At 44.2% G+C, this 20068-nt stretch overlaps 1 protein-coding gene across 2 annotated transcripts in view; it reads left to right on the top strand.

Moving 5' to 3' along the window:
* Positions 1-11930, top strand: part of RSU1 (Ras suppressor protein 1) — a 98337-nt gene extending 86407 nt beyond the window's left edge. For both annotated transcript variants that reach the window (XM_042888552.1, XM_042888553.1), the window contains exon 9: positions 11453-11930. In XM_042888552.1, coding sequence (XP_042744486.1) covers positions 11453-11555 — 103 coding nt within the window. In that variant the 3' untranslated portion in view covers positions 11556-11930. The remainder of the gene's footprint in view (positions 1-11452) is intronic.
* Positions 11931-20068: the final 8138 nt, after the last annotated feature.

Here is a 20068-nt window from a genome sequence, read left to right as displayed (position 1 = left end):
CCTGAGTAATGAAGAGCTGAGTAGTGCACCTAGTTAGGTGTAATTCCCTGAGTACTTTTGAAGCATAACATACCCAGAAAGACTGTAATGAAAAACAATAGAAAGGCAGCTGGGGGCTTAACTTATGATCTCTGCTCATTACACTAAGCGACATTTTCATTGCAGTGTTACCATCAAGATTATTGGCTGCCACATAACATAGGTCCCACCTGAAAAGATTCTGGAGTAGCTTTGTCTGCACAATTATAGCCATGGAAAAACACCATAGAGTTGCATAAGACCTAGTCATTGATTGCCAGATACTAATGGTGTGACACTTCGTTCAAAATTGGCTGGAAAATTAATTGAATGTTCTCTATCGCTTTATTCTGGGGTATCTGTATGACCATCTTTGGTCTTCTGCAGTAGAAGTATTTAACTGGGAAGCCAACATATTCGTAATTTTTGCTTCCATAATGGAAGCGTGTGATCTCTGGCTTTCCAGCATTTTAACATGAGTAGCAAAAACTATGTTTAAATTGGCTTTGAATCCTCTTGCTCCTTTGCATGTTTGTGGACCTGTCTGAGCACTTGTCAGAGCATCTGGAAGGTCACTGTCATTTGAGTGTTTGTGCCAGTGTGGGCCAGGGGCTTGTGAAGGTCTGTATTTTGGAAATAGAAAGATTTCACAAGGAAGGTGGTAAAATTAAATCCATGATGGCCTGGCTCATATTTTCAAAAACTGAATCTAAGAAGGCTGTTTCCCCTGGAACAGCCTTCCTGGAAGGTATATTCAACATGAGTTGAATAAAGCCAGCTGAGATGACTGAGTGTAATTGAATTGCTGTGATGTGCAGTACTTCAGATGTGGTAATATAATGGTCTTTCATAGTTCCACACTTTACTCTTTTCCCTTTATAATGGTCTTTAAAAAAAAAGTGAGTTTTCCCATTTCTTCATCTTTTTTCTAGTAGTGCTTTTTAACAGCTCAACCCAGTGGACTGGAGGAGCCAGGGGTTTCCTGTATCAGTAGCAACGAGCAGCTGCTTCTCTTCCATCTTCTCTTGTCCTGACAGTAACAAGACTAACCTCAAATTTGGAGTATTTATATACACAGATAGTGTATAGACATGGCCAACCACAAACAGACACCCACACAAACTCAGAAATGGCAAGCAATAGCCTGACATAGGAATAAATACTCAAGAACGCCCTATTTCCGGATCTCTTCAGTATCTGCCTCTGTAAATCTTGGTCTTTGAGATTATCAAGTCTCCAGACCCACTGCCTCCAACATCCAGCCCCTCAGTCTCTCTGGAAGCACATCCCAGACCCTTTGTCTCTTCAGTATTTAGCACTGGGCTCAACTTAGAGACAGGCTAGTGAAGCCTGGGGTTTGCTGATGGATCATGCATGCACACTCTCGAGAACAGAAAATAGTGTTTAGATAGGGCAAAATGGAGGTGGTTTGGCTCAGAGTTTGGCTTAGCAAGTGTGCTGACCAGCCTCCTGCTCATGCATGACTGGGCTCATTTATTCCCCACCTGGAACCCTCTTCATTTCCCTGCACTTGCTCTCTACCGTCTCCCTTGATTCCTGCCTTCCGCCCTCTTGGCCCTTCTCTTAAACATCTCATGAGTCCCATATTACCCTTAAATACTTCTGCTCAATCCCCCAGACTCCCTCTGAGCATCCCACAATCCGTGGTTCCCTGGAGCTTGAGTTTCTTGTATTGAATCACCCGAGTGGGTTGTGAAATAGGACCAGGGCCTAATCCTTTCCCTTTGAGGCCCTCAGGAGTGGTGGTTCATGTGGATTAGATTGGTGCAGTTCATCACTGTTCAGACTTTTAGTCTATTTTGAGTAGTAATGAGGCAGCTGGCCCTGCAGCTAGAAGAGGTGATGAAAGTGAATGCATGGGCCAATCCAGCAGAGCAGGGCAGCAGTATAAACCCTATGTATGAAGAGTTGTGGTCTCCTTAATCTTCTCCCTGCTTCTGCCAATGAAATCAGCCATCCTTGGTGTGCTGCTGAGCAGGCTCAAATTAACTCAGGAACTTCAATATTTGCTTAAAAAAGAAAGAAAAAGAAAAAGACCATGTATCAGTATTTCCCCAGAGTTCCTGTTCTCTACATCTAGTTACTAAGAAAAAAAATAATACATACCGGCCAGACACAGAGTAACTTCAGTTCCTTGGTTTGCGCTTAACTATTTTTACCCTCCATTTTCCTTTTCTTTAATGTTAATTAGATGCACACCAAAATATATATAGTAAATCAATAATAAAGATTATACAAGGAGATTTAACTGAGCAGCAATCCCCTTAGTGTAGCATTCAAAAAGGAAAACGAGCACTGATTTGTTTAAGCCCAAAGAATGCCACGTAAACAGCGACTTTAAAGTAACAGAAAAGTGAGGGAGACTGTGTTCAGTTGGCTCAAGGAAGGTGACTGCTGCAAGCCAGTATGTTTCCTGCACCATGTTCACTGCCTCACTGGGTTGATTAGCAAGCAGGCAGGTGACCTTGAATATAGACCCAATAACATCGTTTGGTGAAATGGAGAAAACTGTTGATTTATCTAATTACATGCTTATGATGTTACATAAAGACAAGGGTTGTGATGCTACAGATGACTTTGGTAAGTGCTACGTGCTTCTTTCTCACTTGAATAGTCTTCTTCCTTCTTGTTGCATTTTTTTGCCAAAGAGGCTGATCCTGGTCACGCAGATTTTGCAACCCTTAATTCCTTTTCATTCATTAGATGGAGGATGTTGTTTGTTCCAATGTGTGCCTCAGCTCTCAGAGTTTGCAGTCGATACCTTTATCTAGCACTAAAATGTTTTGGTTTTTTTTTTTCTGGTCATAAATAGGTGGGGAAAATTCTCCATTGAAGCCTGTGGAAATTCTTAGCCATAGGACTTGGGGTTCTGACCTGTGCAGTTTCTCATGTCTGGAATTGGTCCATGGACTGGTCTGTGCATGCAAGCTGAGCTGCTCTCTCATCCATTTGAAAAGGACTGTGAGAAGGGAAATCAGCCCTCCCAGATCTGTTTAAAGATGTGAATCCCTGGGGAGAAATTCTGTGTAATTCTGTTCTGAGTCTGATAGGACCATGTCCAGGTGCAGAAATGAATCATTTTCTCCTTGGTTCCCTCAAGCTGCCATCTCATTCTGTTGGGGCTAGATGGGGGTTATTTTATAAACTCAATAGAGTCTCTAAATGAAATCTTTGTGTTTCTCTTTATCTCGTTTTTTGAAGATACACACATAAGCATGTCCTCTCCTTTGCATGTATGACATTTCCATGTCGGACCCCTAGGTGTATCGCTCTGCCTTTGTGCAGTGCAGAGGTGTTTGTTGCTCAGTTTGCTGTGCGTTGGGTTGGTCCAATTTTCAGAAGACAGATACCAGTGATCCATGTGCTTTCAAAAACCATTCTGCCAAGAGCCGGATTTTGTATAACGTCTTTAATGTTGTATGTACAGGATCATTATCCAATTTTGCAAATCTTGGCCTATACATTTTCCTTTAAAAAAGACTTTTCTTGTGAGTGAGGTTTCTGTGAGCTTCCAGCTGTGCTCCTGTAACACGCCTCTCATTTAAAGTACTTGTTTCAAAAGGCTGCTGGCCTCAGAGTGGATAAGGAAATGCTTTTTTTTTTTATTATTACTATATATCAATTAAAGAGATGCCTAACACCTACTTGGAATTCCTTTTGGGGAAAAATAAAGTTCTCCTTAATGTGCAGGAGTTCAAAGAAGTAGAGATTCACCATTTTAAGAGCTCACATGTCTGGCAGAATTAAGATCATTCTGCAACAGCTAGCCCTATAGGAAAGCAGATGTCTGTTACTTAGCTCAGATCTCCCTGCACGTACACATCTCTGAAATATCTCTCTAATGTATTTTCTGGATCATTTTCCCTTCACAATTGCAGTTTGGGCTGCTGCAAAGTCACGGCAGAACTGATGGTGTTGTTGTGAGGGGCAACATGGAGCTAAGCTTCTGAGCTAAGCCAGAGGTCCAGGTAGTCAGGGCTCCATCTCTGTCAGTAACCTGTAGGTAAAAAGCATCAGAAACATGGCAAGTAGAGACTGATTCTCTTCTGAAGGTAAATGGCACAGCAGTTATAAAGTGGAGAGATGGGGACTGAGGGATCTGGCAGAAGGTTGTGCTGTGGGATTCAATTGTGAAGTACAAAGATGTCAGGTCTGGCTGGTGGGAGACATGGGATGGATGGGCTTGTCTCGAGGGTGCACGTTCTAGGGTCATTAAGACAGTGAGCCACGGGACAGTTCTGGAGGAGTACTTTGCTTATTGAGCTTTGGAGTGTTTTTTAGGCAGGAATTCACAATAAGTCAATGTTGAGCTGTATGACTCAGCTGAGTCTATAAAGTAATGCAGCTAACAGCTTGCGTGCAAAGTGGAAGCAGAGGAATGGTTTCTCTGGGCGGACTTCATCTAACATTTTAAAATACCTAAATGTGAGCGTGTGTGTGTCAGCTAGCTGCCTACTGTCCATCCTAGTCAGTGGAAATCTGTAGCAGCAGATAGCAACTGAGCGTCTCGCAGCAGCCCTTGACATTTGGTAAGCTGGAAAACTCTCGGCTCTGCTGGTTTTGTCAGCAAGATTTCCATTGAGTGTCCCATGAGCTTGGACAGCCAGCTCTGCACCCATCCTGATCTCTTCTTTCTGAATCATGCTCTTAGAAATGAAACTCACTAGAAACGAGAACTGAAGTGGGCTGTTTCAGCAGGGCTTGTGTTTTAGCCTGTGTCCTAATGCCGTGATTCATATACTGGGTGAGATATGCCCCCAGTGAGCACAGGCTGCTTCCTCTCATCATGTTCCTTTCTTCACCTATGTGGCCCAGGCCAAACTGCGGCCTGGCAGTATCATGAACAACACTGTGCTCTTCCCTGAAGAGCTGGCACTGCCTGGTGGGACAGAACAGCCCAACCCGTGGAGAGGTAGCCAGGTACACTGTGAGATTTCTGTGGTGATTGCAGCTGAGGAAGATCTGAGAGCACTGGGATCCCCAGCTCTGTCTGCTGATGCAAAAAGTCTCATTGAAAGGCACCGTGCAGGATTTGGGGGTGCAGGGAAAGGTGATGCCAGGGTAACCTTTGCAAAGGCTTTGGGTTATAAAGATTACTTGGGGCTCTGGAGGCTTGAGCCAGTTTAAAATACTAGGGAGTGAGAGCGGGGAGCAGAGGAAGGCAAAGCATCACAGACCTGGCAATGCTGGAGCAGCCATACAGCGTGTTGAGGCTGAATGGCCCAGGTACTCTGAGCCAGCAGCAGGCAAGGGGAAGCACCAGTGCCTGCCCCGCTCACAGTGAGCGCCACCAGAGTGTCTGGGCACGAAGAGCGAGCTGGCACACAAACAGATGACAGGCCAAATCTGATTTTTGTTTTGAAGGAACTCACAGAAAGCTTCAGATGATGAACATCTCTGACACTGCTGCCATCTGCTCTCGAAGCACTTGCAAACAAGGAGTAAAAAATTAGCTGAATAAAACAAGTCACTCTTGTCTGTGCTTCTTTATGAAGAATCCTAAAACAGCAGCTTGCAGTCCAAGTGTTCAAGGTAACCGGATATTTGTTTCACTTACCCATGAAGTATTTCTCTTACTTTAAATTGTTTGACTTACATTACAGAAAAAAATAAGTCAGTGGTAAGCTACCAAAATTATACAATACTTGCAAAGTAATTTTCACACACACACACACACACACACACACAAACCTATTTCCCCTCATTGGTACATCAGTGCCACATTTCATGGGTACATCATTGGCACATTAAACTCCTGCATCTGTCTCCACCCTGGGAGAAGATGCTTTTGAGGAGGTGATATGTTAGCAGCTCCTGACAGAGAGAAGGCCAGGCTCAGTCGCAGGGGGAGCACACCACGGGAGCAGCAAGCTGTGCAAAGACTGCCTGGGCAAAGGCCTCTTGCAGAAAGTGCTGGACAGTTGAAACTAATGCAGGCTAAGCAACTAAGTGTCTCAGTCTTGCAGTACATTCAGATTTTAGTCTTTTGTGATGCCATGGCTCATGTAGCCTTTTCCCTCTCCTTGTTCAGCAGGTGAGCTTGGGATCCATCCTGCTGAGCTCACCGTAAATAACCAAGATTGAAAAAATACCCGATTTTCTAAAATTGAGCAACACTGGGATCTTTCATTTATGTTTCTCAGCTTGCAGTATGTATGTGAAGATAGTATTCCTCCAACATCTTATCTACCTGTACCTGCCCTTTTTATTCTTCATACTCACCCTGTAGCTCTCCTACAGGCAGAACGAGCAATGTACTTTTATGGCGAGCCTTGTGATCCTATTTCAAACTGCTTAAACTCAAGAAAAGCAATGTGTGCCTCCAACACTTTGCACTAGTTTGCTCATCCACACTAGTTCACTAATCTCTGGGAGTATGCAGCCTTCAGCTAGTGTTTGTTGTCTTGTACAAGGGAGAAATACTGGAGAAAATTGTGTTGAAGAGGGTTTTTGAAAATGACAACATTGGAACTTTGTGAGTTTTAAATTCGGAGATTTGGTGGCAAGGCTGCGTGCTTTTGCGTTGCAAGGCTCCATGTCTGAGCTTATACTCTAAATTGCAACATTTAGCAATTTGTAGTTTAATTTAGAAGGATCACCTACTTTCCTAAGTGCTTAAGTAATGTGGCAGGCTGTGGTTATTGATTCTCTCTAAATTTATTACAAGAAAGCTGTATTCACTCTTTCCCCTTGGGAATGCCCCTCCTGAACTGCATGCTTGCTAGTGACAGCTTAGACCCCTGATACATAACCAAAGACCTTGCCTAATATCCTTGCAACTGCTCAGGGAATTTTTATTAAGTAAAAGCATCATTAAAGTAGACAGAATGATGAAGTTTAATGAGTGTCTTTCCTACTTGATATTGTTAGTTTTGCAGCAGCAGCCTTAGTGCTTGCATTTGTTAGTGGGGCAGACAGAGAATGCAGGGAGATTTTGTTTATATTTGCATACAAAGAAACATTTATGTTCATGAGAGAAGTTTGCTTTGAAAAATGTGGTACAAGGAAAGAAAGCAACCAGAAATCTCTATATGGGGACTTTCATCATTTTCTGACTTGCATTTAATCTCCCCTTTCATTTCAACACAACGAGAAGACTACATGCAATGCAGCTGTAGCTGCTAATTGTACAATGGTTCAATAGTTTGCAAGCTGTGGTTATGCTAACTGGCTCCCGACTGCTGCTGCAAACTGCAAATACCTCAAGCATTTGTTTGCACTCCACATTTTACTCGTCAGCCCAGGCTTTGGGTACAGAGGTGTACACAGTGCACTTCCTGGAGCTGTACCAGCCTCAGCAACCAATGATGTTCCAAAATACCAAGTATGAAGGTGCCATGTAGGTACTGACAGCCTTTACCTCACCAATCTGCCTTAAAACAGTAGGCACGGTCAGTCAGCCTCAGCATTGCTCTCTGTTTATTGAGCCCATCTGCCTATGTTGAGGGTCTCGCCACGCAAAGAGCTGCATCAAGGTGCTGGCTCTCAGCAGCTTGCTGCCCATCAGCCAGGTTGCGGGGCTGTCAGCAGGCATGTTTTGGGCTGACCTGAGCCAAGGGCAGGGTGCAAGTGTCTCAGCCCGTGTTTGACTCCGTGGCAACGGCAGAGCAGCATTATTCACTGTTACAGTTTGGCTGACAGGCGGTGACTTATATACGCTGTGGTTTCTGTGTCTGTTCCCTTCCAGGAGGTAACAAAATCATGAAGGAGCAATGTGTGAACTCCACACCTCTTACAGCCAAAGGGTTTGGGGTTCTCATGCAGTTTGGTTAGTTGCTTCTCTGTATGGATCACTTAAATTAGGGCTTTTTGTTTTTGGCTTTTCCTGTTGTTTTTTTCTCCTCGGGAGCTATAAAAGTGGTGTCTGTCATTCTACTAGAAGTTCACTGGAAATCCAGAATTCTCTTTTCCCTAGTGTAACAGAAGGCAAGTTCGGTCCCAGCAGCATTATCACAGTCATTATTGTATTTAAATGTTGTTGTGACACCATATGTCTCCTTGTATTTGATGTGTGCAAACACAGGAGAGAAAGTCCCTGTCTGTGCAGGCTTATATAATCTAAATACATCTGATCCTTGCTCTTTGCGTAGCAGACTGCTGTGATAGATTGTAAAGCATTTATCTTCAGCTGAGACAGCATCATGCAGCTGAAACTTACTTGAAATTTTGCCAGAGAAACCTAAGTAGATGTCTTTGATTTGTTTATTTCGAACCCAATAATTACTCTCCTGGATGAAGTTTGGGCGCCCACGCCTTGAGAATAAGCAAAAAGAACATTGAAATGCTGCAACTCGTGTAGATCTACTATTGCAAATGTACTCTTTGCATGGGGGTGGAGAGGGAATCAGTGGAGCACTCCTAGTGCTAAGTATCATAGGGAGCAAGTGCCAAAGTAAAACTGCGACCAGAAGTACTGACAGGAAAATTGGGGTTTTTTATCACTTAACACGTGCAGCAGCCTCTGGGCCTCACTTCACAGTCAAAAGATGTTGCCCAAGGAGACTTTACTGGAACTTCTTAGTTGATTCAATATTGTCCATAGTCAGTTCTTCCACTTCAAAAGCATTCATGAAGTCAGCAGAACCTGACTGAACCTGTCCCACCAAACCTTTTATTTTCAGAAATGGTTTGCTAATCTGAGCCCTGCCAGTCCACGAGCTTGAAAATTTGCACTGAGAAAGCAGAAAATGAGAGACATAATGGATACCCAAAGGGTTTCTGAGTGGGAAATTCACATAAAGCTTCCAAAGGAAAAAAAAAAAAAAAAAAAAAGTGTGGACCCAGAAAAAAAAAAAAAAGACAAAAAACAAAAAAAAAAAACCCAACCATTAAAGCCTTTCTGGTCCTTTCTGGATTAGCACTAATGGGACGAAGGAGCTGTGGGCAGCAGCAGACTGAAGATGCAGAACAGCAGCAGTGGACTTCTGTTCCAGTCTGCTGGGGGAGGAGGTTCTGCTCACATGCAGTGGATGTGTGGATTCTCTATTAATTCAGTTGTTGAAGTCCCTCACGTGGACCTTCTTATTATATGAAAAACCTCACATTACACTCTAATGTAATGTTATTTCTCCAGAGCCAAAAAGCAGCTTGAATGTTAATTTAGTGTTTAACTAACTCTTGGTTCACAGATTGGAGCACCATCTAGTTCCACTTCTCTGTTGCTAACTTCTCACAGTTAGGAAATTATTGCTGACAGCGGCTCAAATGCTGTGCTGCATATTGTTGAGAAAAAGATGCTTCTTGTCTCTGGACTCTTTCTACCCTGGATTGGTTTCTGAGGAGACAACCTCTCTGAATGACAGCTGAAATATTTCTGTGCTCTTCTACGATAGTATTTCCTGATACCAAAACATCTCCTCCCCTGTCTTCCCTCCCCCAGTTCACTTGACGTCTTGCAAAATGGGATGGGTATTTAGGACGGATATTTGGTTGGTACATGTGCTGTACTGGATGAAATACAGCCTTGTGCCATTGGGGCTGTATATCTTACAAAAAGGAAAATACGTGTATTCTAGCTAACAGACAGCATGTGGTTATCACGGAGGTTCAGGGCTTTCTTTGTGTTCCTCAGGAAATGGGATCTGATTTCTCACTGACAGCAGGTGATGGCATACATAACAGTTCAGTAAGGTGAAGCAGTGTCTTAGTTTACAGCTGTATTTTCCTTGAGCAGGGCTGTTTTGGGCACAGTGTGCCTTGACAGCAGTCTGCTCAGCAGCGTGATGTACAGCTGCAGTTGCTGAGGAGGTGAAAACGAGCGCTGCCTCTCCTCAGTGCTCTGCAAGCTCTAATCCCATTTTGCAATCCAGGAACCCCAGGGCTGAAGTATCCTCCAGGTGCTGCACAATAAAGCTCAGAGCAGGTGCGAGGTTTTAACCTCCCAGCTTCAGCAGTCTTAGCTACAACCTCTCCGTGCCTGCCATAAATAGCTCCACCAGAGCCATGCTGTGCAGCATGGTAAATGAAGGGTATCTCTGTCTCTTTGAATCCTTGTTCAACATCTCTTGCGTGAAGTTGGCCGTGTAGTCCACCAGGCCCTGTGTAAGAAGCAGGGCAAATCCTCTGCATCTGAAAGTAATTTCAGCTTGCAAAGTACAAAAGGTGACTCAGCTAAAGAGTTGCTTTATCTCTGAGATACACACTCAGGCCATTATCCACTGCAGAGCTACCTATCAGGTCACACTTTCTGGAGAAGCAAAAACAATTCATGAGAAGCTGGCTCTGTCCTGACATTGCTTTGCAAAAGGCTCTGCAGCCAGTCCTAGTTTGCAGCAGGGGTGCTCAGATGTGTGAGCGCTGCAGGTGGGCTTCATCAGGACTGAATGAGCCACGCTTGGGCACACCAAAAGGCCCCAAGCGTGTCCTCTGTCTTGAGAAATTCCACCAGAAGCTGAGTGCCAAAAGCAGGGTGACATGTGGTCAGTACCTTTACCTTTTTCAGCAGCAGCAATCCTCTCAGGTTGTGGAAGTCAGTGCCCAACCTCATTGGCAACATCTGAATGTGGGATCAGAGCAGACACCCCCCAGCACAAAGGTGAGGTGTTAGCAGGGGGACACCTTCCAGAGGGATTTTGGTGTTTGTGTCACTGTTCCGGGTGTTTGTGCAGCTGAACGAGCAGAAACAAAGCCTGTTCCTGCTCCCTTCTGCGCACACACACACCTCCACAAAGTGCGCCTTCAGAAAGCACTCTGTGCAAAGAAGGGAAGTTAAGTTTGAGCTGTGTTTATTTTTGGTGTGTTTTTAATTTAGTTTCATCAGGTTTACTCATAAATTATCTATTAATTACTGTGTGATATTTAGCAAGATCCTCTCAGCCATGTAGTCTATTTAGTGCTGCTTTGAATGCTTGCCGTCTTAATTGTAGGATACTTTGTCAACATTTAATCAGTGGTACTTACTAATGTGGCAGTGATGTGTTGGTAGCTGTCCCAGTACTATCAATCATGTGTGAGCAGCAAAGAAGGCTGTGACACCATTGCTCTCTGTCACATTATCAAGCCCTTGGGTTTTCTGGTTAGGGATGATGCTCACTTTGCTTTAAGAGGGCACTCTATCTCTCCAGTTCAAGCCAATTTTTGTCATTGTCGACTTGAACATGTGTCGTCGCAGAGCTCTGTGCTTCAATTCCATAACTGCCAAGGAAGGGTTGCTAGTTTCTGAATTCAGAGCTGATTGCTCCAAAGGCCTGCTCTTCCTGGTGTTTCTCTGGTCAGTCACAAACAAACTGATAATATGGATTGCAGCATGAGATCTGACAGAAGAATCGGTGTATTGAGACAAAATAAATGTAATGACCTTCCGTGTTTGTTTGTTTGTTTTATTTCTAGTAACCATAAGTCTCATTGAACACGCTACAGATCAAAAGCCTATATTTAATGGTTTGATAACAAATGTTGTCTCATTTCCTTGCAGTCTTTATGGCAGACACATGCAGGCAAACCCTGAACCTCCGAAGAAGAACAATGACAAGTCAAAGAAGATCAGTCGTAAGCCTCTGGCAGCCAGGAACAAATAAGTCTCCAGCTTGTGCCTCTGGTTTTATATCTTTAACATTTCTTTTGCATGTGCCTGTAATATTCCAACACATCTCCTATTACTCATATTGTAAGGAAGCAAAGACTAAAGGTAAAAGCAATTTACTGTGTGTGCTGCTTTAGAGGATACTGCTTAAAGAATACAGAATCGTATTCTTTCCTAATTACGGTCACATTTATGTAGCCATTTAATATATCACTGTCAAACACATTTTAGCTTTTCTATTTATACATATGTTAATGCCCTCTGTTCACACGTATCACATCCTGTTAATATCAGGGTTTTGCACCTATATTATACAATATTAAATTTCATATACTATTCCAAACAATTTTAATAAAGGTCTCTATTTGTACTGTGGTTTGATTTCTTCAGTAGGACTTCCGAACAGCAACGTTCATGAAGAATGCATGTGTCCCGTTTCCTGCAGTGTGTTCCTTTCTTTCGTAGGGATGTAATAACATTTTCTCTGATGTGAGTTAGTTAAAATTTAAAGCCTTCTGTTCAAGGACTTTAAATTTTCAATCAGTTTCAATTTTTTTTCCTTTGCTGGGCCCTGCATTTTTGCCTTGAAGGTTATTTTGAAACCAGGGAGTAAGGGAAGAGAAAGAGGAAAGAAAAAAAAATTATAAAGAGCTGCCAATTGCCAGCCTCAATTTGGGGAAAGTGAGCTTTCTCATTTGAAGAAGATGGTACTTCTGCCAATTTTTTAAAGCAATTTTTTTTAAAGCAGAAGACCCAAATAATGTATTTAATCTCTGCCATGAAAATGCTGTACTGAAGAGCCGTTCCAAATGGCTGTTGAAAATGCCACAGGTGCTATATTTATCTGTACAAAGCCCGCACCACAACCAAGCTCAGAGGCTACAGTTGTGAAGCGATTAAACAACAAATTGTTTAACATCTGAAACAGCTTCAGGTCTTATCAGTGGGAGGAAAAAATAATAATACAGACAGTGATTTCTGAACAGTTTTAGTCTTGCAAGAGCAAAATCTAACCAAGCAACTCAAAGAGCAAGAATAGATACTCGTAACTGGATTGCTCCAGTCAGGACGTTCCTGCTCCCTATTTCCATTTCCATGGATTTCATACTTGAGCAATCCACTGCTGAATCTCTGATGTTGTCTGGCCAGCAAGCCAGGAAACATGCCCAGAATGCTGCTGTATTAAATAAGAGTAGAAAAGGTTATAAATACCTTATGCTAGAAATGATACATTTTGCATCTAAAGACTCTTACCACCACCAGCCTCTTGATGGTGTTCAAGGCTACCCTGGCATTTAAGTAATAAGTGGATGTCTTAGGCTGGGAATAAGTGTATTGACATATATTTTGCAACAGATTTTTTGAATTGGCAAGCAGGGGTAGGAAGTTGGCTTCAAGCTTTAGAGACATTTTAAGTGGTCTTTGATACTTCAGAAGAATGAGGCAGCCTTGATAGGCAGATGGAAAATGGTGAAAATAATAAACTTGTCAGGAACAGTCAATTTTATCTTTTGCAGGCTCTGCAGAGGATTTCCAAACCTCCTAAGTGATCTGTCTAGGAAAACAGTTCCAAGTGAAACAGAGCCATTGAGGGTCTGGGTTGGCCACCTGCTTGAGTGCACACAATGAAATCTACATGAAGGCTTTAAAACATGAGGGTATCTAATGACAGCCTTGAAAAAAGATCAGTGAAATGTCAGAAGATCCCAAAACTACTGAGCCTCTGTTATCTTGGCAGACACCTGCTTTCCTTGCTTTCGCAAGGCCGTTTTACGTATGCTGACTTCAGGGCCCTGAAGACCAGCATGCTCCTGCTGCCTCTGAACCTCTTTGCTGGGATTCAAACTAACCTGTTGGACTCCATCAGAGATGTAATTTGTGGCTGAGGGCAGGGCACTGCACAGCAGCAAGGGGTGCAGCTGAGCCCTCAGCAGCTCTGCAGGCCAACCTACATGGGACCTGTGCCCTGCTGCATCTCCCTGGGGACGCCTGGGCGCTGACTGCCATCAGCTTGGTAGCAGAGTGGCTTTTTCTCACCAGAGTGGAGATCCAGCTGGATCCAACCACAGGTGGTACTGAGGCTGATCCATTGTCTGGAGGTCCTGGGGTGTAGAGGGAGGGGAGCTGCTCAGAACCTGCATTGGCTTCAGAGCATGCAGTAGAGTCTCTTAATATAAAAATAAAAGCTTGTTCAGGAAGGCCTGATAATGTTATTTGTGGGAAGCTATTGCACTGCTTTAAATACACTTCTGATTTTGAAGGATTAGTCAGACTTTCATTAACTGCTGTTGCAAATTTTGTAAATGTGGAAAGAGTCGTGCAAACTCTCCTCTGCAGTATTTCTGAAGAATCGATCGGAACATTCATGGCTTTTCACAGTCAAAAAAATAATACACCCAGCCTTCCCCTTGCTTCCCCCATGAAGGAACGCAGTTTTGACAAGAGAAAGCAAGAATGAGGGGTCTGGGGAAGAGTAAGTGAAAAGCGTACAGATGAGAAGAATAAAAGAAATCCTAAAGGGAGAAATATTATACGGAAGATGGTGGCAGATGGGGAAAAGAGAAGGTTCTTGAAAAGGAAGATGAAAAAATAAGATAATGATCTGAGTAGAAGACGTAAAGCTGAAATGCAGAAAGCTTCACAAACAGAGAACAAAATGGGTGTTCTGCAGTGGTTCAGGGCAGAATAAAAGGAGTGGGGAAGAAAAGAAAATCATCTGGGATGTAACATGCTAATGTTTTAGTGTTTTTAAAAGATAACCAGCTTCTTAGAGCAAACTACACAACAGTTTTAAGGCAAGTCTGATGGTGTTATGTATCTGTTCTCTGGAGTTGTTGCTTTTTTAATATTTAAAAACCACTTGTTTCATTTTAATGGGTCACATTTACTTCCCTGCTGTACTTTAAGGCAGGGAGACAGAATCAGAAAATCATAGAATTGTTAAGGTTGGAAAAGACCTCTAGGATGCTGCAGCCCAGTCATCTGCCTACCACCAATACAGCTCACTAAACCATGTCCATTAGTACCACATCTATGTACTTCTTGAACAACTCCAGAAATGGTGGCTCCCCCTCTTCCCTGGGCCCGACCACTCTTTCGAAGAAGATGCTGTCTCTTACTGCACTGAGCCAATAATGAAGGTCCCTCAGGTGGTTCCTGCGGGCACTGCTAGAGTAGTTCCATCACACTGAGGCTTCTGCCCACAAGCCCTAGGACACTGTGAGAAGTCATGTTAAGAGCACAGAGCTCTGTGAAGGCAGCTCTTCCCTACTCCAGTCACTATATTTCAACATGTTATTGGCCTAATTAACAATAGCTGGCTCATGGTCCTTGGAAGGAACTTCTTTTGCCATCCAGTCCTCCATGGGCACTCATTCAGGCTGCCTCTGTGGGCAAGCCTTTCCTACAGCCAAGAACACGCCACTTCAAGGAGAGAAAATCGCTCCTATGAGAAGGAAATTTGCTTTTCATAGCTTTCCAGCACTTGGGAGCTCTTTGGAAACAACAGCACAGGTAATTCTCTATTTAGATTTTGCATGCGGTGCACTGGAAAGAGTTTGGCAATTTTTTTTGCATACAGTGCAACCTAACAAAGACATATTTTTACTGGATTACTGAAAGACTGACACACTGTGTCTGTGTGAAGAGTGGCGGGGGGGGGGGGGGGGGAGGGGGGGACTGGTTGTTCCTACTAATGACAGGGCAAAATGACACCTGAAACCCTAACGAGCATCTGCATCTGCAGTGCTTTTGTGCTCAGGGTGTCTGTTAACCCTGTGCTGCCTCACAGCCCTCCCGATGGACGGGATTGAAAACAGTCCCAGCTCTGAGAGCCTAGGCACTGCTGCACTGCTGCCACTGTGTTTCTCACTTAAAACAGAGATAGGCAACAACATGATCCTGAAGTTTTATCTTTTTGCTGATTGTCGGTTTGGAAGTATGCTTCCCATGCAGTCTCTGAAATAAAAGCATCTTTCTTTTGTTTTTAGCCAGGTCTTTTCCTGTTAAGGAAATGACACCATAGCATCCGTTCATCAATCTGGTCATCAAATCACACCAAAACGAGGGGCATTTTCACATGAGACTGCAGCTTGTCTGGAGATGCAGTCCAAGCCAGCGCTGCTGGATGTCGCATCCCTCAGGTTTGTCCCGCTGTGCTGGGCCAGGTGCTGGGCTCCTGAGGGCAAGTACAGGGAGGATCCTTCCCACTGCCTCCTTCTTGCCCTGGAGCAGAGAAGGGCAGGAGTTCTCTCAGCCCCAACGCTGGGTGCTCTGCACTGCTCAGTGCCATTCTGCAGGTGGGAGGGGTTTATGTCCCTCTGCTGGTGTGAGCAGCAGGCGCCTTGGAGATGGGTAATTTTTCCTGTTTGGAGCGGGTGGTAGCTGTTAATATTCTCATGACAACCAGGAGGAGTGAGACTGTCGTCGCTTATATCAGTTGTTAATTTTGTAAATATTAACAATTTCTAGGATTATGGCACAGGATGTGAGCTGTCAGCTCGCTTTATTTCCCTCCTACTCCTCCTTGCAGTGACACATCCTTCCATGCCAGGATTGGTGCCATGTGTTTGTTGCCTTTCGTTGACACCGGGGCTGGCAGATGTGCTGGGAAGGAGCTATTATAACCTTCCAGAAGTTGGATTTCTTTCCCCCGTTGGGTGCTTTGTTTCCTCTAATCTAAGAAGCCATATGCCTGTGAAGCACAATGGTCTGTGGATACCTGGGCCTGATTTCTGCCCAAGGCTGCCATCTCCCCTTCCAGCTCCTATCCCTCTGCATCAGGATCTCAATCATCTCTCCAAAGTGAAGTTTCCCTATTGCAAAAAGCCCTTAGAAGTGTCATTTTTATGCTGTGTATCACGAGCAAACTTTTTTCCATGCTTTTAGACCAAGGAGATATGGTATCACCCTTGCAGCTTAATCAGTCTGAAGCCTCCTTTAACAAATGCTTTGGGACAAGGTTAGAGTTAGGCAAAAGACTGGAGACAGCCAGACAATAATGAATGTCCATAGACCACCTCATTTCAACAATGGTTTTAATGGGGTTTTAATGGAAATCAGGCTCCTGTTCTGCCTGGGCAACAGAGCAGTACGCGTTGCTCCTCTTGGTTTACTGATCATTTTGCCAGTGTAATGGAAAGCTGGTGGCCCTGGAGCATGCAGCTATTCTCAGGTCAAACACTCACAAAGCCTGAGGAGCAGGAGCATCTCCTGTCCTGCTGATGGCCCCATAGAGCCTCATATGCTAGCAGGCTTCCACTCCAAGCCCTGGGGCTACTCCAACTCCATCAGCAGCGCTGCTGAGTGCCAAAGTGCAGGGCACAGTTGGACGTGATGTGTGTTGGGACACAGGCAGCTCATCCTCCCAGTGAGAGAGTGGACGTTTGATTAATAATGATCATTGGTTTTCCTTCAGTCCTGTGGATGCAGCGCAGTGGGGACATGGAGAGCCAATGATCTTGGTACTGCTGTGAGCATCTGCTGGAGGAAGGGTAGGAGGCTTGTTCTTGTTACACGTCTGTTTGGACACAAGGGTATCTGTAGAATCATAGAATCATTAAGGTTGGTAGAGACTACCAAGGTCACCTACTCCAGCCATGAACTCATCCTAGGTATAATATCCATTCCTTTGCATAGTTGAACAAATTAGAAAAGCAAATGTGTGGACATACTGCTTCGTCAAAATAACCCCAATTTTTTGTGGTTGCTCCATCTAAGCTGGGGAAATGCCCTCCCTCCCCAAGGAGTTGTTCCACTTGTTGGTCAGGTACTACTTTTTGAGAAACCATACAGATGGCTTTCAGCTGATTTGGGCAACCTCAGTCATCTCTTTTTTGTTCTCATACTGATCTGGATTCTTTAGTTAAGCTGCTCCTCAAGCCTGCCTGGCACACGTGGTCACACAGAAACGAGCAGCTGTTTTGGAACAGAAGTGGGCTCTGATCCAGAGAACGGAGGCACTAGTATTTACTGGGACATGAGTTTACTATCCAGACCATACAAATTGGTTTTCCTGGGTTAATTTCTGGCCAATTCAGCAATCTGAAGATTTCTGTTCCAGGGATAATTTCCATTAAACACCTAACAGATCAAGAATTCAGTACTAATGCATTCTGAGGGCAAAGCTGCAAAGCAGAGCTTTGATTTAAATTCAGGAACTTTGCAGATAACTCACAGGCTCAGAGCTTGCCAGAGGTTCCCATCTTCTTGTGCAAATGGGAAGAATGACCAGCAGCATCTCCAGATGCAATTTTCAGCCTTTGCCAGCAGTGGGTGCAATAATACAATTAGAACACGAAGGTTGGGGAAAAAAAAAAAAAAAAAAAAACACCTGAAAACTAGAAATTAAGCCCTGGAATTCTTTCATTTCCTTGTGTTGGTGGTCCAGACACGTGCTCCCGCCCGGCCCTGCTGTCACCTCCGACTTGGCAGGATGTCCTCAGGGAGGCCTAGTATTTCCTCTCCCCTCATTCTGCTTGTGCATCAACGCCTCCAATTAAGAAACCAAATAATTTGAAGGCAGCCATGCAGCACCAAGCTAAAAATAGCCCCCAAGGCTCGGAAAATCAACCGACTCCTGTGCTCAGGGACAGCAGATCCCCGCTGCAGTGAAGGCAAGGGTACCCTGCCCCTGCTCGCTCCATGCTGGGGCCTCACTGTGCCCCTAAGCTGGACCTGGGGTCTCTCTGCTACTGGGAAATCCCACAAGCAGGAGATGGGGAGAACAGGAGGCTGCTGGCTGCTCCCTGGTGCTGGATTTGGGGTTGGCCAACTTGCCAAGTGACCAAGACGTTCCCTATGCAGATTCAAGTGATTCGAAGCACCTGCTGCCAGGATGCAGCTTTGCTTTTTTAACCAAGCAGTGGGAGGAAAGTGTTCTCAGTTTGTTCCTGTAGTTCTCATTGTCCTGTTCTGTAATTAATAGGCAATGAATTAATTTTCCCAAGAAGAGTTTGTTTCACCTGTGACAGTAATTGGTGAAGATTCTCCCTGTCCTCACCTCAACCCGTGAGCTGTCCCATCCTATCTTCTTGTTAGGTTGTAGTGAGATGGGGTTAGCCTCTTTTCCCTGGTAACACCAAAAGGATGACAGGTAATGGCTATAAGACAGGGGAGGTTCAGGTTGAGTATTAGGAAAAAATCCTCCTCAGAAAGAGCGGCGAGGCAGTGGCACAGGCTGCCCAGGAAGGTGCTGGAGTCACCATCCCTGGAGAAACTTGTAGATGTGGCACTGAGGAATATGATCAGTGGGTGCGATGGGGATGCGTTGACAGTTGGACCAAGTGATCCTAGTGGTCTTTTCAGCCTTAATGATTCTATGATTCTCTCCCCACTCCTGCTGAGCTGGGAAAAATGAGAGAAGCTGGAGGCAGCCTCCCTCATAGCAACCTCAGTGCCATGGCCACCATTCTCTGTAAGGCTTGTAACAGCAACATCTGCCTTGAGAGATGAAGGTGGAAAAATGATCTCTCCAAAACCCTTGAAGCCTAGGTTTGGGGGAACACAGAATATCTGTGTGTAATTACCAAGACAGCTGCGAAAACCGGGCCACCCAGCCCAGCCTCAGAGCCAGAGCCCGAGTGCAGGCTGCTATGAGAAATAATGCAGTGCATCCACTTCTGCACAGAAGTTTTCTGTTCTTGTAAACCAAATGAAATTAATCATTACAGTTATCTACAGGCTGTTCTATAAAATCAATAAGTTCTAGCACTGCATAGCAATCAAAATATGACAGGCACTTAAACTTTGCCAACTCGATCCAATTAATGATATCTTCGTTAGAAAACAGTCATTTTTATAGAGTCGGTTGACTCTTCAAGGACTATAATATAAGCTAGCTATAAGCTCATTGATTTTTACTTTATGATTTCCAGTTGAAAGCAAACAGAGATCACTCGCTTTATAAAACTGTGAAAATGTGTGTATTTAACATGCTGATATTATTTATAAGCAGCAGATAATATTTAAGTGCCTCTTGTACGCTTTGATAAAAGTGGTCCATGAATTCAGCCCTCTCAGATGTTCAGAGGATGTTCTCCTACGTTATTACCACCATCGTTTGTCTTGCATCTCTGACATGCAATTTTTTATGCAGGAATATTCTGTTAACGAGGCTTGTTGGTGGAGAGGAGGGCAGTGTGAATACCTATGAGGTGTCAATGGAAAACAAGTGTCTTGTTCATGCTGGCATCTCCATAAATTCCAGTGTGGCTCTCCCATCTTCTCACATGACAGCTTGGGAGTTTGCAAGGCGGAAGGGTGACCAGCAGGACCTATGGAAACACAAACTGGGATCATACTGCAGGAAAAGAAAGATATCGGGGGAGTACAGGTAGGGAAAATCTTATAGGATGGTAAAGATATCTTGTGGCAGCGGGTAGATTTGTTTTAGAGTAGGGATTGGAGAGAAGAGAAGGACACCAGGGCTCACCAGGTGCTTGTGAAGCTCAAGATGGCTTGGCAAATGAAAAGTAAAAGATGGCAAAAACATCAGTCAGGAGGTGAGCA

Source organism: Lagopus leucura, unplaced genomic scaffold (genome assembly GCF_019238085.1).
Source record: "Lagopus leucura isolate 7727_CA_CO unplaced genomic scaffold, USGS_WTPT01 Super-Scaffold_100157, whole genome shotgun sequence".
In the NCBI taxonomy this organism is placed as follows: Eukaryota; Metazoa; Chordata; class Aves; order Galliformes; family Phasianidae; genus Lagopus; species Lagopus leucura.
The sequence above is the reverse complement of the archived record's forward strand: the minus strand, read 5'-3'. Positions and strand labels throughout refer to the sequence as shown.